This window comes from Carettochelys insculpta, chromosome 28 (genome assembly GCF_033958435.1).
Source record: "Carettochelys insculpta isolate YL-2023 chromosome 28, ASM3395843v1, whole genome shotgun sequence".
Classification (NCBI taxonomy): domain Eukaryota; kingdom Metazoa; phylum Chordata; order Testudines; family Carettochelyidae; genus Carettochelys; species Carettochelys insculpta.
The window spans coordinates 14,673,422-14,700,398 of NC_134164.1; the positions used below are offsets into that span (position 1 = coordinate 14,673,422).

Genomic DNA, 26,977 nt, shown 5'->3' on the forward strand with positions numbered 1-26,977 from the left:
TGGCCCAGTCCTCCAAGTTATCCAGGTCCCTCTGGATTCTCTCTCTACCCTCCAACAAATCTACCCCACCCCCTAGTTTTGTGTCATCCACAAACTTGCTGAGGGTGCAATCCAGTCCCTCACCCAGGTCATTAATAAAGATGTTGAATAACACTGGCCCCAGAACCGAGCCTTGCGGCACTCCGCTTGAAACAGACCGCCATCCAGATATTGGGCCATTGACCACTACCCGTTGGGCCCGACCATCAAGCCAGCTTTCTATCCATCTTATAGTCCAAGGATCCAATCCATATTTCCTTAACTTATGGACAAGAATGTTGTGGGAGACCGTATCAAAAGCCTTGCTGAAGTCAAGGTGTATCACATCCACTGACTTCCCCATGTCCACAGAGCTTGTTACCTCATCATAGAAGCTTGGTCAGGCAGGACTTGCCCTGATGAATCCATGTTGACTACTCTTGAGCACTTTCCCCTCTTCCAAGTGCTCCAAAATGGATTCCTTGAGGCTGAGTTTCCCAGGGATTGAGGTAACACTGACTGGTCTCTAGTTTCCTGGATTGCCCTTCTTTCCTCCAAATCTCAGAGCCAAACTGTGCGCACTGGTTCAGTGTTCCCTGTGTCCAGGCCTGCCTGGGCCTCTCTCCTGCAGGACTGCTGAAGGGAGCGCTTTGCCCTGGACTCACTCTTCGGCCTGGTGATTCTGCAGCCTGTGTCTGGAGGGTTGAAAGCAAGGGACAGGGGTCCCTTCAAGCTTCAGGCTTTGCTGAGGTTTTGAAGTGAAAATTTCCCAGGTTTTACAAAAGCTGTTAGTTGTTGTTTTTTTTACCAATTTTCTCCCAACTTGTTTCAGCTGGTTTCGGCAAGGGACCAGCGCTAGCGACTGGGAATGCTCTGGCCTGCCCAGGTGTTCTCTGGGAGCTTTTTCAAAAAGCCGCTTTTAGAAGCTTTTTTGCCCCAGACTCTGGGGTGGGGGCCTCTGCCAGTGAAAGAAGAAAATATAAACCCTCTTCTGCCCCCAGACAAAGTAGGTAGCTGACAGCACCTGCCTCAAAGTAGGGCCAAGCTCGCCCCCTCCTCCTGCCCCCCAGCTTCCCCAGGGTCGCACCCACAGGTGACCTTGTGCTGAGAAGCAGCAGGACAGAGCACAGGCAGGGCTCTGGGGGTGCTGGACCACCGGGGGACACAGAGCTCTATGGCCTGAGCATGTGGCACTGGGAACGACTTTGCAGGCAGCTGGGGGTGACATGCTGGACCCTGGGGCATGGGACTCTGAGGCCTGGAAGCAGGACGAGGTCCCCAAGTTCCCTCCTGCGGGGGGGTTCTCCCGAGGGCCACACTGCAAAGAGCCCCATAACTGCACCTCTGCCTGGGGCTCGTGTGTTAAATGGTTCCGGAGCAGTGTGGAGCCAGAGCAGGCAAGGAGCAACCTTACCGCTGCCTGGCCAGAGCCCAGCTCCCCAGTGCCCTGTCCCGCTCAGAACCCCGGCCTGCACTCTCACTCCCTCCCAGCCCCCACATCCCCTGGGATGCAGTGCGGGGTGAGGGTTTGATTCCCCTGGTTCGGTTGCAGGTGTTTCCTACAGTCCTGTAGCAACCAGAGGTGGGTGCCTCAGTTTCCCGTCAGTGCATGGGGGATGGGAGTTTTGGTGCGACGGCGTGTCACACACAATGGCCCTCCAGGTTCTTTGTGACCCAGGCAACCAGGGGACACCTTTTCCCAGGGGAACAGCCCAGAGGCGGGAGGAGGGCTGGAATTGGAACAGGGCTGTTGAGGGGGGGGCAGTCTCGTCTGGCTGGGGAGGGAAGAAGGGGACCAGGGCCCAGCTTGGGGACCCCCTCTGTGCCCCTCTCCCCAGCTGGATGGTACCGACGGCTCCTGGTTCTGTGCTGACACGTCTGTTCCGCGCTGCGTCCCTGTCGCCTGATAAACCTGTTCTCCCTCTGCGGAGTGAGAGTCACATCTGACTGCGGATGCAGGGTGTCACACAACTGGGTTTTTATATTGGATGTGGAAGCCATTTTACATGCCCCGTGTGTCTAATTAACCCCAAACATTGGGCCAGGGAGGCCTTGTGAGGCGTGTAATGAAAGCTGAGGATGCCCCGAATCTGCGTGTGTTACTTATACATCTGGGTCATGTTTGTAGGTAGCGTTATGGGTTTTAGCTCTCTAGTTGTATTCGGAATATTCAGGGCCCGAAGTACACAATGGGAGGTGTGATTGCCAGCCCAGCCAGGGGACTTGACCGAGACACAGGACAATACACGTCTAAGAATTCATCCAATGGCAGTTTGCCCCCACAGCTCAACTGGGTCAGGTAGGGGCGGCCCCTCAAGGGTCTATGGGAAGAAGAAAGGGCTTTGTCCCTGAACACAGAGAGGGAACCGTGATGTGGCCTGAGCAATGCCCATCTGGGATCTTTTTGTCTTTTGGCACCTGGGCCTGTCTCCAGGGGTCCGTGTCCAGCGTGTGGACCCCAGCAGCCGGATCTACAATGCTCCAGTAACTGAAACTCTGCAATCTGAAATGGACTTTCAGAGACTTGCAAGAATCAGCAAATAACATTGCTGGCTGTATCAATAACTGCGGTCGATGCATATGAAGTGTTGCTTTAACCATTTTTCTCTCTAACCCTGTTCTTTCTTGCTTATTAATAAACATTTAGATATTTAGATCTGTAGGATTGGCGAGCCTGGTGATTTGGGTAAGATCCAAGTATATATTGTCCAGGGACTGTGGCTGGACCCTTTGGGGCCCAGAAGAATCTGTGCAGTTGGGTGAAACAGGTTTAAGAACTTCTCACCTGAGTTTGGGGCTCTTGGTCCGAGTGGGTAAAGCAGCTGGGAGGTCCGTGGGGCTGGCAGAAGTATTTCTGTGTCTGGTTGGATTTGCCTTATTGAGAAGGAAATCCCAGCCTGGGGCTGGAAGTGGCAGAATTTTAAGCAAAGATAACCTGGTTTGAGTTCTATAGCTGTGCCCAGAAACCCCAACATCTAACAGGGGTAGGGGCTGGGGACCCCTACCCTCCATAACATGGGGCTCTTCCCGAGCCCTTCATCATCAGTGTGGAAATGGCTCCCCCATCCCCGAACTGGCTTAATGGCATTCTCCCCCTGCTGCTCACCCACCTGTCAGGGCTATCCTGGCCACCCGGCTCCTGCCGGGCTTTGCATGTCCCCCCCGCGGGGTGAATGGAGCCTAACAGTATGGGGAGCCCAGCTATCTCCCCTGGGGACCAGGCTCAGGCCTAGCAGCTCGTGGAGGATGGACTCAGCACCAGCCCTCATCAGACCTCTCAAACTGGGCTCTAGCCAATGGCCTGCCCTGCTCCAGGCCAGGCCCAGCCGTTTCTCTGGCCCTGCCGGGGGCCTGCGTCTTCAGTCCCAGGGTAAACCTCACTCTGTCGTGCTCCCAGCATCCCTGCAAGAGCCCAGTGAGCTGAGGGCTCCTGCAGACTGTGGGCGCTGCAGCTATGTCTCTGCAGGTGGGCAGGAGCCAGCTGAGGAGCAGGTAAGACAGACGGCGAAGCAGCTGCTGCTGGCGACGCCAGACCCAAGCGGGATTGCATGCGCGCCGGCGGGAGTGGCCGGACTGTGGGCAGGGAGAGCAGGCCTGAGGGCTTGTGGGCACCTGGCAGGACAAAGGGACACCTACGGCCAGAGGCGCCAGCAGCACTGCTCAGGCTGTGCAGCCTTCGGGGTGTGTGTGTCAGTCCCTCACACAGCTTGAGGGTGGGGCTGTTCTACCACCAGCCTGGATACTTTAGCGACACCCCGATACACTTGTGGCCGAAGCCGGGGTACTGGGATTTAACGAGAGCTACAGAGGAGTTTATTATAACCCCGGGGAGGGCAGGGGAGCAACCGGCCCCTCGGCTTTGCACTTTGCCCCAAGCTTAGTGGGACCCACGGCCCAGGGAGGTTGCAGAGATCTGGGAACCGCCCCCCTGCTGCCTTGCAGCTGAGCCCCAAGTTCCCAGCCTTGCAAGCGGCTGGTCCAAGCACTTAGGGCTCGATGCTGCGGCCCTCTCGAAGACCCAGCTCCCTGCCCCGGAGCTGGAGTGCGGGGGGTTGGCTGGCTGGAGACTGCAGGGTGTCTGCTCTGCAGCTACCTGCCCAGTGGCGGCCCAGCAGGAGGCAGAGGGCAGCTGCACTCGCGCCTGCCGCCCAGCGCTGCACCCACAAGGAAGGCTGGAGAAGAGAAGGAGCAGGCCTGGGAGCAGAGCAGAGCGCCTCCCACAGGCCGTGCGGACCCTGCAGGCAGCGAGCCCATGGCCGCGGCTCTCATGGCTGTTCAGTCCCAGGGCCCTGCTCCGCACCCAGCGCCTGCGTCTTGCTGCCTCGCAGTACGGTCAGCCTGGCACCGGGTGCCGTCTCCCCGAGGGCACTGCCTACGGCGCGCCCCTTGTCCTCCAGCGAGAGCCCTGCCAGGGCGAGGGAGCAGCTTCCGTTCTCCTCACGGGCCCCGTGGCGCCGAGCACGTCCCTGGCCAGGGGTGTCGGTCCACGGCCACGTCCCCTCTGGCTGGGGATGACCTGCCGGGGGAGAAGGCGACGGTGAGGGGCCAGCGTCCACCGGTGGCTGTGGGGACGATGTCTCCCACGTGGGGTGTGCCACCATGGCCTCCGCTCCCTATCCACCGCTGCACAGCCCAGCTCCTGCCCAGAGCGCCCCATGGCCCGCCAAAGTCTGCTCCCAGCACGGACGCTGCTTAGCTGGCCAGGGTGTGACCCACACGGCCGTCGGGCTGCAGCAGGGGACTGGATGACCGGCGTGCAGCCCCACTCGGGTACCAGGCCCCCCTGCACCCTGCAGAGCCCGTGTGTGAGCGGCCGCTGGGCCGGGCCCCGGGGTCATGCCGAGGATGGCGGGGAGGGCAGGCTCTCCGAGGCAGTCGCTTCAGACAGCTGCAGCCCGGAGCTTCCTCCAGAGCTTCCTGCAAAGGCACTCAGAGACCTCGGGGGAGCTGCGCCCCTGCCAGCGCTCAGGTCACAAGGGAGTGGGGCAGGAGCCCCGGTGGGGTGGGGAATTGGGGCACTGCCATGCCGGGCTCTGAGGCAGAGGCTGGGGGAGCGGGCGGGTGGCCAGAGGAGGCGGGAGCCGTGGCTGTGTGAGCCTGTGGATGCGACGGGGAGGGCCCCAGGGGCTGGCTGTGTCGTGGAGGGTAACACGTTCTGAGGGGCTGGGCCATTACCTCCCTGCTCCTGGGTGCCAGGGCTGGGCACTGGGGCCTGCTGCTTGTGGGCCAACCCGGACAGCCTCCGCAGGGCCAGCACAGCATTGCCTGTTTTCTGGTGAGGAGAGAAGGCACGAAGGTTGCACACTGAACACCCAGCCAGCTGGCAGCGAGCCCTCGCGCTCCCACCCTCCCCAGCCCCTTCCAAAGGGCCGGGGGCTCCCTGCTCCCCCGGGAGAGCAGCCTGGGCAGCCCTGGCTCTGGGGGGCTCTCTCCAGAAGCCCCCTTCCCAACAGGGGCACAGGCCACACCTGTCCAGCAGGCGCAATATGCCCACGCCCGCCCAGCCGGCACCAGACGCACCTGCCACTTCTGGCGGGCCAGGAATCGCCTCATCCTCTCCTTGGGCAGTGGCTTCGCACTGCTCTGCTCTGTCCTCTGCAGCCAGGGGTGCGCGAGGGCCGCCTCGCTGGGCAGCCGGCGGCTGGGGGCGAGAGCAGGGGGGTTAGTACCACTGCCTGGTGCAGGAGAGAGGCCCGAACTCGCTGCCCTCTGGGGACAGGCAGCCCCCTCTGCGGTGAGCTCCAGGCTCCGACCTGGGAGGAGGTTCCCCCTCACGGACCCCTCTGCGGGGTGCTGTGGTCTCGGTCTGAGCAGGGCAGGGCAATACCTGCAGCTTCAGGTCCTGTCCCCTCAGCAGCCCTGCCTGCCCCCGAGGCCCCCTGAGCACAAGGCCCCACACGCCAGCTCACACTCCCCTTTAGCCCAGACTTGCCAGCACTTGTGGAGCCTGGGGCCCATAAGGAGAGACTGCCAGAAGCCCCAGGCCCTCCCAGAGCTCAGCCCTGCTGGAAGCATCGGCCCTGGAGGGAGTGGGGAAGGGAGCAGAAAGCCCAGCAGCTCAGAGCTCCTCTGCTCCCCAGTGAGCAAGCAGGGCAGGAAGGGCCACAGCTGATCACCCTCCCCCCAGACCAGCCTGGGAAAGGACAGAGCCGGGCAAGGAGCCCAGGGAGCTGCCCTGGGAAATGAGGGGCAGAGAGGAGGCAGAGGGGAGAGGGGAAAAGAATTAAAAATGCAACCAAATTATTTTTAGCTGTTTGGCTCGTGTATGGCCTGATCAGCACGATCTGTGCGTGGGACCGATCAGTGACCTGGACAACTTGAGATTTTATTCCAAACTAAATAACATGTCGCAATTGCTGGGTGAAGCAGGTATACGCACTCGGGTGTTGTTTTAAAAATGCTTTGATTGCGACTGAATCGAATATTTTAAAAACTAAGAACATTTGGGGGTTCTAAACCCAGACCGTGCCTGGCTCCTGACTTACAGAGAGCTCTGGGAAGGGCACGGTTGGAAAGGTATTCTTGCATGGAGTGACCTTGGCCACTCACATAAACTTTGGCTGAAAAATGTTAGGAGAAGGTGAGCCGGAGAGAGAGTGCTTGGGGGTTTCATTCTCTGTCTGCAGCATCCTCCTTGGCAAGTCCTGCTCCCCTGCCATCACAGGCAAAGTCTCCCAGATGTTCCTAAGTCCAGCCTCCTCAAAACTGGGTTGCCACCATTCAGAAGGTGGTTTGCACAGCTGCCCAGTCTTCAGCACACACTGCTCTGGCATGAGCAAATAGCATAGTCTAGGGCTCCCTTCCTAGAGTATCAGCACACCCTAAAGGACAGCGTGACCCCTGGTCTGGGGCAGCTGTTACTGGACATTCTCTTATAGCTGTGGGTTGTATCTCCACCGTACGCGCTCTGGACAAGACAAAAACAACAAGAAGTCCTGTGGCACCTTATAGACTAACAGAATTTTTGTGGAGCCCAAGCTTTCATGGGCAAGGACCTGCTTCGTCAGATCATTGGAATGGAGATTCCAGAGGCAGGTCTAATTACACAGGTTCATGAAAAGAAGGGAGTACCAGGCACCAGGAAGGCCAGAGCTGATGAGACGAATTCGGTCAGGGAGGATATGGCCCACTTCCAGCAGCTGATGTGGAGGTGTGAACACCAAGAGAGGGGAAACTGCTTTTGTAGGTGGCCAGCCATGCCCAGTCTCTGTTCAGCCCTTGATTGATGGTGTCAAACTTGCAAATGAATTGCAGCTCTGCAGTTTCTCTTTGGAGTCTGTTTTTGAAGTTATTTGCCTTGTTAGGCCTGTCTTGTAGAAGGTGGATTCTGGGTGCATGTCTGGCTCTGTCAATCTGTTTCCTCACTTCCTTAGGTGGGTACTGTAGTTTCAGGAAAGTTTGGTAAAGTTCTTGTAGATGTTTGTCTCTGTCTGAGGGATTGGAGCAAATGCAGTTGTGCCTTAGTGTTTGGCTGTAGACAATGGATTGCATGGTGCGCCCAGGATGGAAGCTGGGAGCTGGGAGCTGGAAGCTGGAAGCATGTAGGTAAGCATAGCGGTCCATGGGTTTCCAGTATACGGTGGTGTTTATGTGACCATCACTTATTTGCACAGCAGCATCCAGGATATGGATCTCTTGTGCAGACTGGTCCAGGCTGAGGTTGATGGTGAGGTGGAAAATGTTGAGATCACAGTGGAACTCTTCTACAGCCTCCTTCCCATGGGTCCAGACGATGAAGATGTCATCCATGTAGCGCAAGTGGAGGAGGGGCGCTAGGGGACGAGAACTGAGGAAGCGTTGTTCCAGGTCAGCCATAAAAATGTTGGCAGACTGTGGGGCCATGTGGGTGCCCATAGCAGCGCCACTGATTTGAAGGTATAAATTGTCCTCAAATCTGAAATAGTTGTGGGTGAGGACAAAGTCACAAGGCTCCACAACCATCTGTGCCTCGGTCTCATCAGGGATAATGTTCCTAACAGCTTGAAGTCCATCTTCATGTGGGATATTGGCATAAAGGACCTCTACATCCATGGTGGCCAGGATGGTGTTTTCAGGAAGGTCACCAATGACCTGTAGTTTCCTAAGGAAGTCGGTGGTATCTTGAAGAAAGCTGGGAGTGCTGGTAGCATAGGGTCTGAGTAGAGAGTCCACATATCCAGAGAGTCCTGCAGTGAGAGTGCCAATGCCTGAGATGATGGGGGGTCCAGGATTCCCAGGTTTATGGATCTTGGGTAGAAGGCAGAATAAACCTTGTTGGGGTTCTAGGGATGTGGCTGTGTAGATTTGTTCCTGTGTTTTTATAGGGAGGGTCTTGAGCAGATGCTGTAGTTTCTTTGTGTATTCCTCAGAGGGATCCTGGGACAGAGGCTTGTAGAATGTGGCATTGGAGAGTTGCCTGGCAGCCTCCTTTTGGTAGTCTGTCCTATTCATCTGACAACAGCACCTCCTTTGTCGGCCTCTTGGGTGACAATGCCAGAGTTGTTTCTGAGGCTGTTGATGGCGTTGCATTCTGCACGGCTGAGGTTATGGGGTAGGCGATGCCGCTTTTCCACAATTTCTGCCTGTGAACATTGGCGGAAGTATTCTGTGCATAGGTCCAGTTTGTCATGTTGCCCAGAGGGGGAGTCGATGAAGAATTCTTCTTGCAGCGTAGGTGGGAGGTACCTGTAGGTCAGTGCGCTGTTCAGTCTCATGTTGGAAGTATTCCTTAAATTGGAGACAGTGAAAGTAGGCTTCCAGATCCTCACAAAACTGTATCAAGTTTGTGGGGGTGGTGGGGCAAAAAGAGAGTCTCCAAGACACTGTTCTGGGCACAAGGATTATTGAGAAGAGATGGGTCCACCTAACCAAGAGAGGAAGGAGCATTTTCCCAAGTAGGTTTGCAAACTTAGTGACAAGAGCTTTAAACTAGGTTTGCTGGGAGACGTTGACCAAAACCCTGAGGGGAGAAAGGAACTTGGAGATTGGGAAGAAATGAAAAGAGGAATCTACAACAAAAGTGGACCCCTGGTTCGAGTAGAGAGGGCAGGGAGATCGACTGATTATCTAAAGTAACAAAGAGGAAGCCGTGCTAGTCTATACACTATATGCCTCGATTACAACATGCAAGAGATACATTTCCTGGACGCTACAGTACTAATCAGGGATGGCCTGATCAGTACCACACTGTACCGAAAACCTACTGATCACTATACTTATCTACACCCTTCTAGTTTCCATCCTGCACACGTGACTAGATCCATTGTTTACAGTCAAGCTCTTAGGTACGATCGCATTTGCTCTGATCCAACTGACAGAGACCAAAAACTACAAGAACTTTACCAAATATTCATAAACCTGAATTACCCACCAGGAGAAGTAAAAAAACAAATCGACAGGGCCAGACGCATACCCAGAGACCAGCTACTCCAAGATCGGCCCAAAAAAGCCAAGAACAGAACACCACTGGTCATCACCTACAGCCCCCAACTCAGACCACTGCAACGATATTAAAGACCTACAACCTATTCTTAATCAGGATGCCACACTCCAGAAGGCCCTGGGTGACAGGCCTGTTCTCTCCTACAGACAACCTCCCAACCTCATGAGGATCCTCACTAACAGCCACAGTCTACACCCCAGGAATACCAGTCCTGGAACCTTTCCCTGCAACAAAGCCTGCTGCCAGCTTTGTCCACATATCTTCTCTGGAAATACCATCACTGGACCTAACCAGGTTACTCACAGAATCACGGGCACTTCCTCATGCTCCTCTACTAACATCATATGTGCCATGATGTGCCAGCGATGCCCAGGTGCTTTGTATATTGGACAGACTTCTAACTCCCTTAGACAAAGGGTCAATGGGCACAAAACAGACATCAAAACGCTCCAGATCCACAAACCAGTTAGTCAACATTTTAATGGAATGGGGCATTCTGTCAATGACCTCAAGGTATGTGTGTTACTGAAGAGACATTATCGCTCCGTTTTGGAAAGAGAAACATCTGAGCTGGCTTTTATATTCAAATTCGGCACATTAACACATAGTTTAAATTGTGATGGGAACTTTCTGAGTCACTATAGGGGCTCGTCTGCATACTTGGCTCAATCTAATTCTTGACCTTCCCCCCCCACCCCTCCACTCTCTGATTTGCTCACCTGGATTATCTTTTTCTGATTTGTCCTCCTTGCTTACTGTTTTTGGTTCTCTGTGCCTTAAATATTGAGTCTGTTCTGGTCTGGCTATGGTCTGAAGAAGTGGGTCTGTCCCACAAAAGCTCACCTAATAAACCATTTTGCTAGTCTTTAAAGTGCTACTTGACTGCTTTTTTGGTTATCTAAAGTGTTTGTACACCAGTGCCAGAAGCCTGGGTAACAAGCAGGAGGAATTAGAAGCCCTGGCCCAGTCCAAGAACCACGACTTGATTGGGATAACAGAGACTTGGTGGGATGACTCGCATGACTGGAGCGCTGTCATGAAAGGGTATAAACTGTTTCCGGAAGAACGAGCAAGGGAGAAAAGGAGGAGGAGTTGCACTGTATGTAAGAGAGCACTGTGATTGCTTGGAACTCCAGTACACACAAGGAGAAAAGCCTGTTGAGAATCTATGGGTCAAGCTTAGTGGTGGCTGGTGTCTGCTACAGGCCGCCAAATCAGGATGTTGCGGTAGATGAGGCTTTTTTTGGACAACCGAGAGAAGTTTCTGGATCGCAGGCTCTCGTTATCGTGGGGGACTTCAGTTACCCTGACATCTGTTGGGAGACTAATACCGTGGTACACAAGCAGTCCAGGAAATTTCTGGAGAATGTTGGGGATCACTTCTTGGTACAAGTGCTGAAGGACCCGACCAGAGGTTGTGCGCAGCTCGACTTGCTGCTTACAAGCAGGGAGGAACTAATAGGGAAGGTCGAGGTGGGTGACAACCTGGGAAGCAGTGATCATGAGATGGTAGACTTCAGGACCCTGACCAAAGGAAGGAAAGAGAGCAGCGAATTACACACCTTGGACTTCAGAAAAGCAGACTTTGACTCCTTCAGGAACCTGATGGGCAGAATCCCCTGGGACACTACCATGTAGGGAAAAGGAGTCCAGGAAAACTGGCAGTATTTTAAGAAAGCCCTATTGAAGGTGAAGGAAGAAACCATCCCAATGCGCAGCAAGAGAAGTAAATATGGTAGGAGACCAGACTGGCTTACTGGGGAAATCCTTGGAAAACTTAGGCACAAAAAGGGAGCTTACAAAAAGTGGAAACTTGGACAGATGTCTGGGGAGGGATATAAATGTATAGCTCGAGATTGCAGGGGAGTGATCAGGAAGGCGAAAACGCAACTGGAATTGCGACTCGCAAGGAATGTGAAGGATAACAAGAAAAGTTTCTACAGGCATGTTAGCAAGAAGAAGGTGATCAGAGAGGGTGTGAGGCCACTACTGGGTGAGGGAGGTAACCCAGTGACAGATGAGGTAGGGAAAGCTGAAGTACTTAATGCTTTCTTTGCCTCTGTCTTCACGGACAAGGACAGCTCCCGGACTAATGCGATAAGTGATGCACTGTGGGATGAGGGTGGACAGCCTTTGATGTGGAAAGAACAGGTTAGGAGCTATCTGAAAAAGCTAAACATGCATAAATCCATGGGCCTGGACCTAATTTATCTGAGGGTTCTGAGGGAGTTGGCGTATGTTGTTGACGAGCCCTTGGCCGTTATCTCTGAAAAGTCGTGGAGATTGGGAGAGATCCCGGATGATTGGAAAAAGGCAAACGTAGTGCCCATCTTTAAAAAAGGGAAGGAGGATGATCCAGGGAACTATAGTCTGGTCAGTCTTACATCAGTCCCTGGAAAAATCATAGAGGAGCTCCCCAAGGAAGTCATTTTGAGGCACTTGGAGGAGGAGAAAGTGATCAGGAATAGTCAGCATGGATTAATGAAGGGCAAGTCATGCCTGACCAATCTGATTAGTTTCTATGATGAGATAACTGGCTCTGTGGATAGGGGAAAATCAATGGATATGATTTATCTTGACTTTAGCAAAGCTTTTGACACAGTCTCCCAGAATACTCTTGTCGGCAAGTTAAAGGAATGTGGATTGGATAAATGGACGGTAAGACGGATAGAAAGCTGGCTAGAAGGTCTGGCCCAGCGGGTAGTGATCAACGGTTCGATGTCGGGATGGCAGTCGGTTTCTAGTGAAGTGCCCCAAGGTTCAGTTCTGGGTCCTGCTCTGTTCAACGTATTTATCAACGACCTGGATGAGGGGTTGGATTGCACCCTCAGCAAATTTGCAGATGACACTAAGCTAGGGGGAGAGGTAGATACACTGGAGGGTAAGGACAGGATCCAGAATGACTTAGACAAATTGGAAGACTGGGCTGCAAGAAATCTGATGAGGTTTAATAAGGACAAGTGTAGAGTCCTGCACTTGGGCCGGAAGAATCCCAAGCATTGTTACAGGCTGGGGTCCGACTGGCTCAGGAGTAGTTCTGCAGAAAAGGACCTGGGGGTTGTAGTGGATGAGAAGCTGGACAGGAGTCAACAGTGTGCTGTTGTAGCCAAGAAGGCTAATGGCATATTAGGTTGCATCAAGAGAAGCATTGCCAGTAGATCCAGAGAAGTGATTGTTCCTCTTTATTGGGCTTTGGTGAGGCTGCATCTGGAGTACTGTGTCCAGTTCTGGGGCCCCAATTATAGGAAGGATGTGGATACACTGGAGAGGGTCCAGGGGAGGGCGACCAAAATAATTAGGGGGCTGGAGCATATGACCTATGAAGAAAGGTTGAGGGAACTGGGCCTGTTTAGTCTGCAGAAGAGAAGACTGAGGGGGGACTTGATAACAGCCTTCAGCTTACTGAAGGGAGGCTGCAAAGAAGCTGTTCACAGTGGTCACAGATGGCAGAACATGGAACAATGGTCTCAAGTTGCAGTTGGGAAGGTCCAGATTGAACAACAGGAAAAACTTTTTCACTAGGAGGGTGGTGAAGCATTGGAATGGTCTCCCCAGGGAAGCAGTGGAGTCTCCATCCCTGGAGGTGTTTAAGTCTCGCCTCGACAAAGCCCTGGCTGGGCTGATCTGATGAGTTTGGTCCTGCCTAGGGCAGGGGACTGGACTTGATGGCTTTGTTAGGTCTCTTCTAGCTCTATTGTTCTATGATTCTATGAGACAGGGCCAACGCTTCTGCTGGGCGGAGCATGTGCTTGGCTAGATTGGCAATATTGCTGGGGGCGTGAAGGGTACCACTACTGTAGCCCCCTGTGGCAAGTAGGAGCTTAGGTACCAATGGGGTTACAGTTCTGTGGGAATCTGGAATCTGACTTCCGCCATCTCCGACTCGATGACCCCTGAGGTCTCTTCCAGCCCTAGGATTCTATGAGTCGTATGGCACAGGGGTCCTCCTGGTTTTCTTCCTCCTCCAAGTGCCTGCCTCCCGCCTGCTCTAACGCCCCTCAGTTTAGCTGCCATGTTCTCATTCTGCCAGTTCTCCTCATCCCACATTTATTTCTAACAGGAGCCAATGGGCTCTCTTTCCCCTTCGTTTTCTTTCTTGCCTTTGTGAGTTAGGAAATGGTCTTTTCCCTCCATAGCTCCCTATCAGTGACACCACTTGTCACAAGCCACAGCTGTAGCCATCAACAGGAGCATTACAATGATCCTGAGATAAGTCTCTTGTCCAAGGTTCCCTCTAATTTTTTCCATCTGTTGGTGGAATAATTTTTGTTCTGTGCGCTAAGGCATGTGTGGATGTGCACCGCCAACGAAAACACGTGTTGCCCGCCTGGGTGGCTCTGCTAATCAGCTGGCAGCACCTGAATCTCTGCTGGAGGCTGCCCAAGTGCTCAGCTCACAGGCAATGCTGCTCTTGTTGCTTATGACTAATCCAAGTAAAACAAGGCTGAAACGTTTTGCTTCGTCTCTCTTCTAATTCTCTGAGGATGATCTGAGCCCCTCCAGGATGCACACCCTGACTCTCTCTCTCCATCTGCTATCAACTGGGGAGTAGGAGAGAACGTGCAGGCGGACTAACACCCGCTACTTGATTGGTTCTAAATGATGCTGGGGACTTCCAGGGTTCTGACTCATGGTCGCTGATGTCTGGAGTCGACTGTACTGTGACCATCCCCACAGTCACCGGCAGCCCGTGGAGCTCCTCGCCGCAGGACGTCGTGACAGCTGGAACTTCAACGGGGTTCACCAAAGGACGAGACAAACTCGTAGCGGAGGGGTCCCTCAGCGGCTGTTGGCCAGGATGGGCAGGGGTGGCGTGTGCCACGTGCTGGGAACGGGTGACAATCTTCATGGTTGCCCACCCTGTTCATTCCTTCTGGGGCACCTGGCTTTGGCCACCACCAGCAGCCAGGCTGCCGGGTCAGGTGGACTGTGGCCATTTGTATGTTCTTGTCCGGTGTCGCCCGTTCTCCCAGGAGTTGGCAAATGCCCCTGCTCACTTTCTGGGCACTCATCCCCACCCAGGCCTGTCTCCCCAGGGGGGTGTCCCTCTCAGCCCCCTGCTGATGTCTGGGGCAGGTGCTGTGTGTGTTGAGAAGGGGGCAGCCTCTCAGTCACAGCCCCCCAACATGCTCTGTCTGGTGCTGTTCTACCCTCTCCACCCACCACCAGGCCCCCTGCCCCAGCCTCAGCTACTCCACCGGCTGTCCTTCTGCAGCAGCTGGCTGATGAAGTCCTTGGCCTCCTCGGAGATCTCGGAGAAGGTCTCCTCGTCAAAGTCCCACTGGGCTGCTGTGACGTTGTGCAGTGTCTCCATGTCGCTGTCCCCCTGGAAAGGGGAGTCCCCGCTCAGCCTGGGGGCAGGGGAGAGATGAGGCTGTTAGTGACTCAGCCGGGATCTCTGGCACACAGGCTCGCAGTGGGGAGCCCACCTACAGCATGTAGCAGATCACGCCGATACTCCACATGTCCGTGGTGAATCCCACCGGCTCAAAGGCGATCACTTCCGGGGCCATGAACTCCGGGGTGCCGTGCAGCAATTTCACGGGGGCGTGGGGGTCTGGAGGGACAAGAGAAGAGCGGTCCAGCATCCAGCAAGGCAGGGGGCAGGACGGCCTCCCAGTGCCCAGGTCCCTGGCATCCCCATGGCAACGTGTGGCTGCAGATCCTACTCCCGTGGGCAGGGGAGCAACTTTGAGAGGCCACAACCAATACTGCAGCCCGTTGCTCGGGCCCTGCCCAAAGAGCTGGCAGCCTCAATCCACAAAGGGCCAAAGAGGAAACAGGCCTGGGGAGACTCCCCCAGGGCCCCCGGGATACAGCGCTGGTCTGCTCTTGCTCACATGCTCCTGAGCTCTGCCCTAGAGCCAGCCGCACTGACATGGAATGTGACCGGGGGCTGCGCTGCGGGGGAGACAGGACTGCAGGCGGCGTCAGCAGCAGCTGGCTTGGCTCTCTCCCATGCCAAGTGCCTAGGCAGAGTCCAGCAGCTCACTTGCAATAGAGTTGGGAAATCAGTGTGATGGAGAGAGAGAGAGAGAGAGTGTGTGTGTGTCAGAGAGAGAGAGTGTGTGTGAGAGAGAGAGAGAGTGTGTGTGTGCGTGCACGCAAGAGAGAGTCAGGCTGTGTGTGTGTGTGCGTGTGAGAGAGAGAGAGTCAGGCTGTGTGTGTGTGTGTGTGAGAGAGAGAGAGAGAGAGAGTGTGTGTGTGCATGCACGCAAGAGAGAGTCAGGCTGTGTGTGTGTGTGCATGTGAGAGAGAGAGAGAGTCAGGCTCTGTGTGTGTGTGTGTGTGTGTGTGTGAGAGAGAGAGAGAGAGAGAGAGAGAGAGACAGGCGGAGCAGCTGCCGGTGGGGCTGTAACCTAAGCTGGCAGGTGACACCTCTGCCCTGAACACAGAGCAGGGAGGAGCTGAGCTGGGTTTGAATCAGAGGGGCAGTTGGAAGCTGGGGAGAGGGAAGGCAGCCAGCCCAGGCTAGGGGGAGGCTACACCCCAGAGGGGCCCCCCTCGGGCTCCTCTCCCTGGTGGGGGGGAATGACTGTCTCTGCCGGCTGCACTGACACCTCTGTGCTGAGCTGGGCCTCTGTCGCCTAATAAACTTCTGTTCTGTGATGTGTCCCCGTCACCCCAGAACCCAGCTGCTCTCCCCGCTGGGCGAGAGTCGCCTCTGCCTGCGGCTGGGGGCAGGCTGGGCACCCCGCCTCCGTGCCTGAGAAGTGCCAGCTTTGGAAGGAGCCCGTGTGGTGTGACTGGGTTTTTAACTAGGCTATGGAAGCCATTTCTGTCACCACGGCACAGAGCGGCACTGAACCTTGTGCTAGGTGGCCCAAGTGGGGTGTCTAATGAAAGCTGATGACGCACTGACCCTGTCTGTGTTGCTTGTCTGTCTGCACCCTGACTCTCTGCGCCGTCAGAGATATTGGCTCTACAGCTTCAGTGGAAACGTTCAGAGCCACGAGTGCACAATGGGAGGCGTGATCCCCTCGCCAGCCTGGGCTATGGGCTAAACAGGACCAGAGTCCCTGACGGCCAACACACCCCTCAGGAGTGTGGGACTGTCACCTGGGATGCATCCAGTGGCAGAGTCCCAGAGCTGCCTGCCGGGCTCAGGTGACCCTGGCCACCAGTGCCTGAATTCTTCCTTCCACTAGAAAAATTATAAGCAGGGCCCTGGCAGGGGCCATTCTGTTCTTTCAGTCCTTGTGAGCTAAGCCTGTCCAGGCTGGGGCTGTCCCCCGGGGGGAGGGTGATTTTAGAGACTCTCTGCAGAGAACGTGGCTGGCTGCATCAGTAGCTGTGACTGATGTATACACACACATACACATCTCGTAGCGCTGGAAGGGACCTCGGGTGACGTGTCACTTTATCATTCTCCTGCTCGCCCGGCTCTGTCTTTCTTTGGGAATAACCCTTTAGCTTTTCGATCTGAAGGACTGGCATCGGCGTGGTGATTTGGGTAAGACCCCCACGTATATTGCCCAGGGCCTGGAAGACTCTGTGCGGAGTTGGTGAAACAGGTTTGATAATGGCTCACCTGAAGTCGGGGGCTGTTGTCTGGGCTGGCAGAGCAGCTGGGAAGTCTGTGGGTTTGCAGGTATGTGGAGAAGGGCTGCTCCGACATCGGCTGCCACTGCAAGTGCTCAGAGTCCCTGGAGAGCCAGAAACCGGGGGCCTCTTGGGGACAGGGGAGGGGGGCGCACCCAACCCAGACTCGCCAGCCAGGCAGGACTGGCTGCAGTTTTGGCCGAGGCCTCAGGCTGGTGATTTCCTGGGACCCTTTGCCCACCCCTATGCCTGGCACTGGGGGTCTCTGCTTGCTGGCCCACATTCAGCAAGGCTGGAAGCACACGCTCTGCTGAATCGGGGCCGTGGGGACAGCTTCCAGCAGGCCTCTCTCACCCAGTCTCTGGGCCAGGCCGAAGTCGATGATTTTCACCCAGTGGCTGCCCCGGCTGACGCAGACGATGTTCTCGGGTTTGAGGTCCGGGTGGACGATGCTCTGCTGATGGACGTAGCAGATCCCTTCCAGGATCTGCCGCATGTACACCACGCTGGTGGGCTCCGTGTGCTCGAAGTCATCATCCACAATCCTCTCGAAGAGCTGCCCGCCGGCCACACTGCCAGGAGCACAGGGCGGCTGGGTGGGATTCACTCTCTGTGCCCAGGGCAGCGCCAGCCAGGGACCTATCACCAGCTCTAAACTCCATGGAGAGGTATGGGGGATGCCCCTGGGATGGGCAGGGCTGGGGGTGGGGAGCAAAGACCCCAAGCAGGTCCAATCCCAACTGAAATGGGAACCCGTGTGAGCCGCCCTGGCCCAGCCCCGATCCCACCCTTCCCAGGAGGAGCTGCCCAGGGCACAGGCCCACTCTGGAGGGGCTCAGGCAGGGAGAGGCCGGGGGTTCTGCCAGAGCCAGCAGCCTGGATCCGCACCCTGACCAACAAATGCCAGCGAGGGGCCGGGGTTCAGCCTCTCACCTGATGCCAAGCGATCACCTGCGAGCCCCCAGGCACGTGCCCCAGGACACGATGAGCCCAGGGCAGCAGGGCCAGAGCCAGTGCAGCTGGGAGGTCTGCCACCCCCTTCATGCCCAGCTCAGTGCCCCGTGCCCACCGCGCCAAGTGCCTGGCAGCGAGCAAGTCACCTGAGGATGCAGTAACCAGGCCCCCGCCCGGAGCCTGCCCGGCACACCCTACTCACTACTCCATGACCATGACCAGCTCTTCCCGGCTCTGGAAGGCTGCCAGGCACTGCACCAGCCTGGGGTGATGCAGCAGATTCATCAGCTGCACCTCCCTGTAGGCTGCCTCCTGCTCCTTGGCGGTCCGCGTCTGGAAGTATTTCCCCGCCCGGATCTTCCCAGTGGCCTTCTCCTGCAGCTTGTAAACCACCCCGAACTTCCCCCTGGAGACAGACGGGAACGGGGGGTAGGTGGAGCACGGTTTGGGGGTGCAGCAGGGCCCCAGCCAGCGGGCAGGGAGGACGTGCTCCCCACTCTGCTCCGTCCCCAGTCCAGCTCCAGCCCTGCCTCCCCAGCCGTGGCCCCAGATCCCAGCCACAGCCCTGCTTCCAGGTGGGATCCCGCCTCGGGGTGGGGCTGCAGGGAAAGTGAGGCCCAACAGGAGGGTCCTGAGGCGGGTGGGGTGGGGGCCTGTGCTGAACACAGGCAGGCCCCGTGGCTCTCTCTGGCTCCCGCTCCCAGCGTGTGCTGTCTCCGAGGGACCGCTTGAAGCCGGGCTGGGCAATCGTTTGGGGGGGGGCGGGCGCATGCCAACAACTTGGCAAGTGGCCGAGGGCCAGACTCTTCCATGCCGTTAACGGAGTCGTCACGGGGCCTGGCACGGAGGTGCAGCGGAACGGGCTGGAAGGGAGTTCGGATGCAGGGAGGGGCCGGGGAGCCCAGGGCAGATGCTGGCTGGAAAGTGCCTGTCCAGGCGGCTCCCAGCAGCACCGTCAGACAGGCTGCCTGCCTGCCCCACTCCCACGTGCCCCACGCACAGGGGCCAAGTGCTGCTCTGACCACAGAGAGCCGTGGGGGAGGGGCACACTGACCCGCCCCCAGCACAACCTGGTCGCCCCCATTGGCTGGTTACTGGCCAACGGGAGCGACGAGATGGTGCTGGGGGCCAGAGCAGTGCACAAACTCTGTCCCCGACCCAGCTCACGGCGGTGCTCAGAGACGCACAGGCCCCGGCAGGCAACCACTCTGAGCAGCGGGCAGGGGCAGGACAGGCAGGTCGCCTGTGCTGTACCATGGGCCAGGTCAGGACCCGGGCCATACCCTGCCCACCCATGGGCTGGGCTCACCGTTCCCAGCAGGGACGGCACTGCCTCCCTCACACCCCTGCCTGGCCAGCCGGCGAGAGGGGCTCTGAAGGCGGCAAGGGCTGGGAGACCACAGCACCAGAGCAGAGCAGCCTGGTCTCACCCCAGGTGCTGTGCTGCCGTGGGGTGAGCCGCCAGGGACTTGCCTGCGCTGCAAGAAGCCTCAGCTCCCATGTTGCGCTGGGCTCTGCCCGGCAGGCTGCCACAGAGGGAACAAACTCGCCGAGCGCCCAGGGCCCAGCTACTCCTGATCCTCAGTGTAAACAGCACTCGGGCAGCTGTGATCAGGCAGCAACTCCTTCCTGAAAGGTGATGGGGGCCGGTCCCACCCCGGGAGCTCATCCCAAAACCTCCCTCCTGCCAGTCACAGCGCCCAGAGGAAATACAGGCAAATCCAGGAGCTACAGCCTCCCACCAGGTCAAACGGCCAGGCCCAGCCTGCCGGCCACCATGGCAGCCTCCAGGCACTGCACCGCACCGCACCGCACCGGCCCCTGGCTGCGCTGACTGCCTCTGCCCAGAGAGCTCACACGGACGGAGGGTGAAAACAGCAGGGCCAGAGAGGGAAGTGCCTCCAGGACAGGACCCAGGAATCGACCCCAGGTCTCCCGACGCCCAGGCCAGAAGCTCGGGGGACACAGGGAGCTGGGACAGGGGAGCGCAGGCGAGAGCAGAGGGCAGCTCTGGGGCAGGACCGTCCCGGAGCTGCAGGGGAGCCCCTCCAGCGACTTACGCCCCAAGTTTCTCGAGCTGGGTGTACAGGTCCGACGCCGTCTGCTCGGTGCTCACTGTCACGTGGCGATGCTCGAAGGCCCCCTCGCGCCTGCCGCCTGCAGGGAAGGGAGAGAGACGGGGGGCACAGGCAGCGGAGTGACACACGTCACGCAGAGGCACAGCTGCACGGGGATGGGGGCAGCGTGCAACTCCTGTCCCGGGCCGCCGCTGACACCTTCTAGCTGATGCTGCAAGCCCTGCTTGGGCCTGGAAAGGCTGCCTGGGGTCATGGAGCAGGGGGGTCTCTGGCCCTGTCCCCCAGCCGCAGGCAGAGAGCAGGGAGAGCAGCTGGGTTCTGGGGCGACAGGGACACAGCACAGAACAGACGTGTCAGCTCAGAACCAGGAGCCGTCGGTACCATCCCTCTGGGGAGAGGGGCCCAGAGGGGCTCCCTGAGCCAGGTCCTGGTCCCCTTCCTCCCTCCCCAGCCAGACCAGACTGCCCCATTCCCAGCCGCCCAGTTCCAATTCCAGCCGGCCAGGCCCCTCCTCCCGCCTTTGTCCCATTTCCCCAGGGAAAAGGCATCACCTGGGTGCCTGGGTTACAGAGGCCCTGGGGCGGGGAAGCGTTGTGTACCTGTGAGAAGTAATCACAGTGAAACTCCCATCCCCACCATGCATTGATGCTGTACGGAGGGAAACCGAGGCGCCCACACATGACAGTGAGAACCACACACAGCCTCACCGGGGCCTAACAGCCCCACAAGCCTCCTTTGTCACACCTGGCGTGGGCAGCAGGTACCACGTTTGCGTTGCACGTGGGGAGGCTGTCGGCAGCCTGGCCCAGCGCTGGGGGAAGCCGCTGGTTCAGACACGTGCTCAGGCTGGCCCAGTGCTCAGGGAGCAGCGGCTTGGTCTGGTGCTGGGGCGGAGGAGCAGCTTGACCCCAATAAGGGCTCACCCCGGCTACGGCTACACCACGGATATGATTCGATATAAGAGACGCTGAAATCTCTCATTTCAAACTCACGCAGCTACAGGCAGAACCAGCAGCCGGTTTTCAAAGCAGCATTTCCCAGCGCAGCGCGATTCTGAGCTAGTGCGGGTGCTGCCGGCACGGCTTATTCCAAACTAGCGCCAGGCCGGGTTGTGATGGACTGGGAGATGCCTGTGCATGTGTGCGCGTGTGTGTGCGTGTCTCACACAGGGTGGGGGGCTCCTGCTGACGGCAACATGGCGCCCAGGTGACGCCTCTGGGCTGCAGACAAAGGGGGAGGTGGAGCCTGAGGGGTTTGAATTGGAACTGGGAGTTGGAAGCAGAGAGTCTGGGCTGGGAGAGAGAGAGACAAAAGAGGGGGACAGGCCCCGGCTCTGGGGGCCCCTTGGGGCCTCCTCCCTCCAACGTGGATTGGACTGGCTGTCTGCCGGCTGCACTGACTCCTCTGTACGACGCTGTGCCCTGTCAGCTAATAAACCAGCTGTTCTCCTGCTGCGTGAGAGTCACTCCTGCCTGCGGACGGATGCAGAGCCTGGGAACCCTGAACCCCATCATGTGTCTACTTCAAGAGAGGCCTTGGGCCTCCTGCAAAGAGGGCTCCCCACTTCGAACTAGCGTGCGTAGCATAGATGAACAAAGTTATGTCGAAATAACTCTGTAGTGTAGATGTAGCGCACTAGGAGGCCCGGGCTTGGAGGCCTGACCACAGGGCCGAGCAGGACCCCAGGGGTGCCAGGCACACAGAGAGGCTCTTCCAAAGGAGGGTGCGAGATGGGGAGCAGCACTGACCCTGGGGTCTGGGACAGGGCACTTGCAGGAATTTGGATGAAGTTGGTTTGCAGATTGCAGCTTTGATTTCGTTCAGTCTTGGCTTCAGGTGCTTTTAGGTTTTGCTCTCCGGTGTCTCTCCCTCGTCCTGGGGAACCGCCTGCACCCGGAGGTGGCAGGACACACCTGGTGGGTTTGTGTCTCTTCCCCGTCCTGGGGAACCGCCCGTGCCCGGAGGTGGGCAGGACGCGTCTGGTGGGTTTGTGTCTCTTCCCCATCCTGGGGAACCGCCCGTGCCCGGAGGTGGGCAGGACACACCTGGTGGGTTTGTGTCTCCCCCTCGTCCTGGGGAACCGCCCGTGCCCGGAGGTGGGCAGGACACACCTGGTGGGTTTGTGTCTCCCCCTCGTACTGGGGAACCGCCCGTGCCCGGAGGTGGGCAGGACACACCTGGTGGGTTTGTGTCTCTCCCTCGTCCTGGGGAACCACCTGCACCCGGAGGTGGGCAGGACACACCTGGTGGGTTTGTGTCTCCCCCTCGTCCTGGGGAACCGCCCGCGCCCAGATGTGGGCAGGACACACCTGGTGGGTTTGTGTCTCTCCCTCATCCTGGGGAACCACCTGCGCCCAGATGTGGGCAGGACGTGTCTGGTGGGTTTGTGTCTCCCCCTCGTCCTGGGGAACCACCTGCACCCGGAGGTGGGCAGGACACACCTGGTGGGTTTGTGTCTCTTCCCCATCCTGGGGAACCACCTGCACCCGGAGGTGGGCAGGACACACCTGGTGGATTTGTGTCTCCCCCTCGTCCTGGGGAACCGCCTGTGCCCAGACGTGGGCAGGACGCACCCGGTGGGTTTGTGTCTCTCCCTCGTCCTGGGGAACCACCTGCACCCGGAGGTGGGCAGGACGTGTCGGGTGGGCTTGTGTCTCTCTTGTCCTGGGGAACCACCTGTGCCCAGACGTGGGCAGGACGCACCCGGTGGGTTTGTGTCTCTCCCTCGTCCTGGGGAACCGCCTGCGCCCGGAAGTGGGCAGGACGCGTCTGGTGGGTTTGTGTCTCTCCCTCATCCTGGGGAACCGCCTGCGCCCGGAGGTGGGCAGGACGCGTCTGGTGGGTTTGTGTCTCTCCCTCGTCCTGGGGAACCGCCTGCGCCCGGAGGTGGGCAGGACGTGTCTGGTGGGTTTGTGTCTCTCCCTCGTCCTGGGGAACCACCTGCGTCCAGAGCTGGGCAGGACACAACTGGTGGGTTTGTGTCTCTCCCTCGTCCTGGGGAACCGCCTGCGCCCGGAGGTGGGCAGGACACAACTGGTGGGTTTGTGTCTCTCCCTCATCCTGGGGAACCGCCCGTGCCCGGAGGTGGGCAGGACACACCTGGTGGGTTTGTGTCTCCCCCTCGTCCTGGGGAACCGCCCATGCCCGGAGGTGGGCAGGACACACCTGGTGGGTTTGTGTCTCTCCCTCGTCCTGGGGAACCGCCTGCGCCCGGAGGTGGGCAGGACACAACTGGTGGGTTTGTGTCTCTCCCTCATCCTGGGGAACCGCCCGTGCCCGGAGCTGGGCAGGACACACCTGGTGGGTTTGTGTCTCCCCCTCGTCCTGGGGAACCGCCCGTGCCCGGAGGTGGGCAGGACACACCCGGTGGGTTTGTGTCTCTCCCTCGTCCTGGGGAACCACCTGCACCCGGAGGTGGGCAGGACGTGTCGGGTGGGGTTGTGTCTCTCCTTGTCCTGGGGAACCGCCTGCGTCCAGAGGTGGGCAGGACACAACCGGTGGGTTTGTGTCTCTCCCTCATCCTGGGGAACCACCTGCACCCGGAGGTGGGCAGGACGTGTCGGGTGGGCTTGTGTCTCTCCTTGTCCTGGGGAACCGCCTGTGCCTGGAGGTGGGCAGGACGCGTCTGGCGGGTTTGTGTCTCTCCCTCGTCCTGGGGAACCGCCTGCGCCTGGATGTGGGCAGGACGTGTCTGGCGGGTTTGTGTCTCTCCCTCGTCCTGGGGAACCGCCCGCGCCCGGATGTGGGCAGGACACACATGGTGGGTTTGTGTCTCTCCCTCGTCTTGGGGAACCGCCTGCGCCCGGATGTGGGCAGGACGCGTTTGGTGGGTTTGTGTCTCTCCTCGTCCTGGGGAACCGCCTGCGCCCGGATGTGGGCAGGACACACCTGGTGGGTTTGTGTCTCTCCCTCGTCCTGGGGAACCGCCTGCACCCGGAGGTGGGCAGGACGCGTCTGGTGGGTTTGTGTCTCTCTCTCGTCCTGGGGAACCGCCCGCGCCCGGAGGTGGGCAGGACACAACTGGTGGGTTTGTGTCTCTCCCTCGTCCTGGGGAACCGCCTGCACCCGGAGGTGGGCAGGACGCGTCTGGTGGGTTTGTGTCTCCCCCTCGTCCTGGGGAACCGCCCGCGCCCGGATGTGGGCAGGACGCGTCGGGTGGGTTTGTGTCTCCCCCTCGTCCTGGGGAACCGCCTGCTCCCGGAGGTGGGCAGGACACGTCTGGTGGGTTTGTGTCTCTCCCTCGTCCTGGGGAACCGCCCGCGCCCGGAGGTGGGCAGGACGCGTCTGGTGGGTTTGTGTCTCTCCCTCGTCTTGGGGAACCGCCTGCACCCGGAGGTGGGCAGGACGCGTCTGGTGGGTTTGTGTCTCTCCCTCGTCTTGGGGAACCGCCTGCACCCGGAGGTGGGCAGGACACGTCTGGTGGGTTTGTGTCTCTCCCTCGTCCTGGGGAACCGCCTGCGCCCGGAGGTGGGCAGGACGCATCTGGTGGGTTTGTGTCTCTCTCTCGTCCTGGGGAACCGCCCGCGCCCGGAGGTGGGCAGGACGCGTCTGGTGGGTTTGTGTCTCTCCCTCGTCCTGGGGAACCGCCCGCGCCCGGAGGTGGGCAGGACACAACTGGTGGGTTTGTGTCTCTCCCTCGTCCTGGGGAACCGCCTGCACCCGGAGGTGGGCAGGACGCGTCTGGTGGGTTTGTGTCTCTCCCTCGTCTTGGGGAACCGCCTGCACCCGGAGGTGGGCAGGACGCGTCTGGTGGGTTTGTGTCTCTCCCTCGTCTTGGGGAACCGCCTGCACCCGGAGGTGGGCAGGACGCGTCTGGTGGGTTTGTGTCTCTCCCTCGTCCTGGGGAACCGCCTGCGCCCGGAGGTGGGCAGGACGCATCTGGTGGGTTTGTGTCTCTCTCTCGTCCTGGGGAACCGCCCGCGCCCGGAGGTGGGCAGGACGCGTCTGGTGGGTTTGTGTCTCTCCCTCGTCCTGGGGAACCGCCCGCGCCCGGAGGTGGGCAGGACGCGTCTGGTGGGTTTGCCAGGGGACTGGATGGGCCAAAGTTTTGTACTCCGCCCCCTGCCCACCCAGAGCAGTGTGGTGTTGTGCACCCTTCACTGTCTGGGACCAGTAGCTCCCCCATCAAAAGAAGCCAGCAGGATGCAGCTGGGTTTGGGCCTGGATCTTGGGTCGGGGCGTGTGGAGGCTGGGCCCATATTTGCACAGACTCTGCAGTGCCTAGCACAGCCCGGGCCCTGGCACTGCAGCAGTGCTGGCACCAGGCGGGAAGGCGCTGCAGGGCAGTGAGAGGGTGTGGGAGACCATGGACACAGGAGCCAGGAGGAGATGGGGGAAGGGAGGCGAGGAACCTCTCCCGCTGCCTGGCGGGTTGGTAAGCCCGTTCCCCAGCGGCCGCGGCCAAGAACGTGGTGGGAGGGGAGAGCCCATGGGATAGACTCTGTCAGCCCAGACATTCAGCACCTCACCTTCTCCTTGGGACATCCCAGCGGCACCTGGCGGGGGGCACAGAGCCCAGACGCACTGCTGGCTCAGCACGGGGTCTCCTCTCACGAGCCCAGGCAGCTCTGTCGCTGCTCGGGCACGTCCTGTCCCACCAGGTCCCCCAGGCGCCTGGACTGTGCTTCCAGCCGGGGTGCGGTCCGGCCCAGGGCAGGCCGAGTGCCTGGACGGAGGGCAGGAAGGTGGCTGGCAGCTCTGAGCGCCTGAAAAACCACAGGGAGGGCAGGCGGCTGTTACCGAGCTGGGCCAGGAAGGCTGGGTCCCAGCAGACAGCCCACGGAGGGGACGAGCCCTGGCGGTCACACTGCTGTCCCTTCAGAGGGGGGCGTGGGGATCAGTCCTGGAACTGAGGCTCCCCTTCTCTCCTGCCGACACCGCCCCACGCTGGACACCCCAGAGACGGGAGCATCCTGGTGATCTGGGACTCGCGTGCAGCCGGCTCCTGCCGCCCACGCAACGTGAGCCTCTCTGGTCCAGCAACGCCTCACAACCCCTGGGCACCGAGTGCCAGGGAGCAGAACTCCCCCGGAGCAGCCTGGCCCCGTCCCTCGCCCCGCGCAGGCAGGTGACCCCGCTCACAGCAGCCTGACAGCCAAAGAGGCCCGGGACAGGCGGAGGCCCGGAAGCACAGCCGCAGAGCTGGCGCCTCCCCCGCCGCGAGGCTGCTCCGATGGCGTCCTGCGCGAACCGTCTGCCGCCGCCAGAGCCAGACGCACGCGAGTCCCAGCTGCCCGGGGCTCCTGTCGCTCGGGCGCCCAGCGTGGTCAGCCAGAGCCAGAGAAGAAGGGGCGGGGGCTCAATTCCAGGGCACCCGCAGGAGCAGTGGGCTCCCTTGGCAGGTCGGGCACAGACACCGCCAGGCACCTTCGCCTGCTGAGGGCCACTGGCAAGGGCAGCCCAGGGGAATCAGCCCTGCTGCTGTCCAGCTGGTCCCACCACTCCCCAGGGCTGCCACTCCCCCTGCCCGCCAGCGGCTGTCCACAGAGCTTTGGGCCCGCGTCTCTCTGGTGCTAGGGCCCAGCAAGCCACAGGCTCCTCCCGCCACCCCGGGCCAGGGAGCCAGCGGGTGATGGACGTTGCTTCTCACCCCATTCTCTGCAGAGGAGCTGGGCCGGTTAGGTCAACTCCTGCCACCCAGACAGCACGTGCCACTCCCAGGGCAGGGGCTGGCAGCACAGCCCTGCGGCTCGGAGGAGACCCACACTCACTGGGGAGGGAGAGGCAGGGAAATGGGTGCAGCCAGGAACGCAGGGGCATTCGTGCTACCCCGCCCGCTGCTGCAGGCTCCGTCCCTGGGTGAGCGCGGCTTCACCTGGGGCTGAGCCAGCCCTGTAACGGGCCACAGGGCAGGCAGCTGTGGAGAAGGGGGTGAGGCAGCGTGGCTGGGAGAAGTCCCGGCACGGCTGGGGGAGAAGAGCGCCAGGCAAGGCTGCCAGGAGACACCCTGGCTCAGCAGGGGCAG

The 26,977-nt window shown here is 59.2% G+C and overlaps 1 protein-coding gene across 1 annotated transcript; it reads right to left on the reverse strand.

Moving 5' to 3' along the window:
- Positions 1 to 1,921: 1,921 nt before the first annotated feature.
- Positions 1,922 to 25,632, reverse strand: LOC142002831 (myosin light chain kinase, smooth muscle-like). Its single transcript, XM_074979261.1, has 9 exons — positions 25,482 to 25,632; positions 19,996 to 20,092; positions 18,138 to 18,341; positions 17,336 to 17,553; positions 14,873 to 14,996; positions 14,638 to 14,790; positions 5,539 to 5,659; positions 5,194 to 5,290; positions 1,922 to 4,534 (listed from the first exon to the last, which is right to left on the reverse strand). Exons 1-9 carry the CDS (start codon positions 25,495 to 25,497, stop codon positions 4,284 to 4,286), a joined length of 1,281 nt encoding a protein of 426 aa, XP_074835362.1. The 5' UTR covers positions 25,498 to 25,632; the 3' UTR covers positions 1,922 to 4,283.
- Positions 25,633 to 26,977: the final 1,345 nt, after the last annotated feature.

Bases quoted from the DNA above. Each gene is read 5' to 3' on its own strand.
- LOC142002831 (XM_074979261.1), bottom strand. The intron at 18,342-19,995 runs GTAAGTCGCTGG...GTCTGTCTCCAG, and splicing joins CAGCTCGAGAAACTTGGGGC to GGGGAAGTTCGGGGTGGTTT. The intron at 14,791-14,872 runs GTAGGTGGGCTC...CCCTGCCCCCAG, and splicing joins GGCGTGATCTGCTACATGCT to GCTGAGCGGGGACTCCCCTT.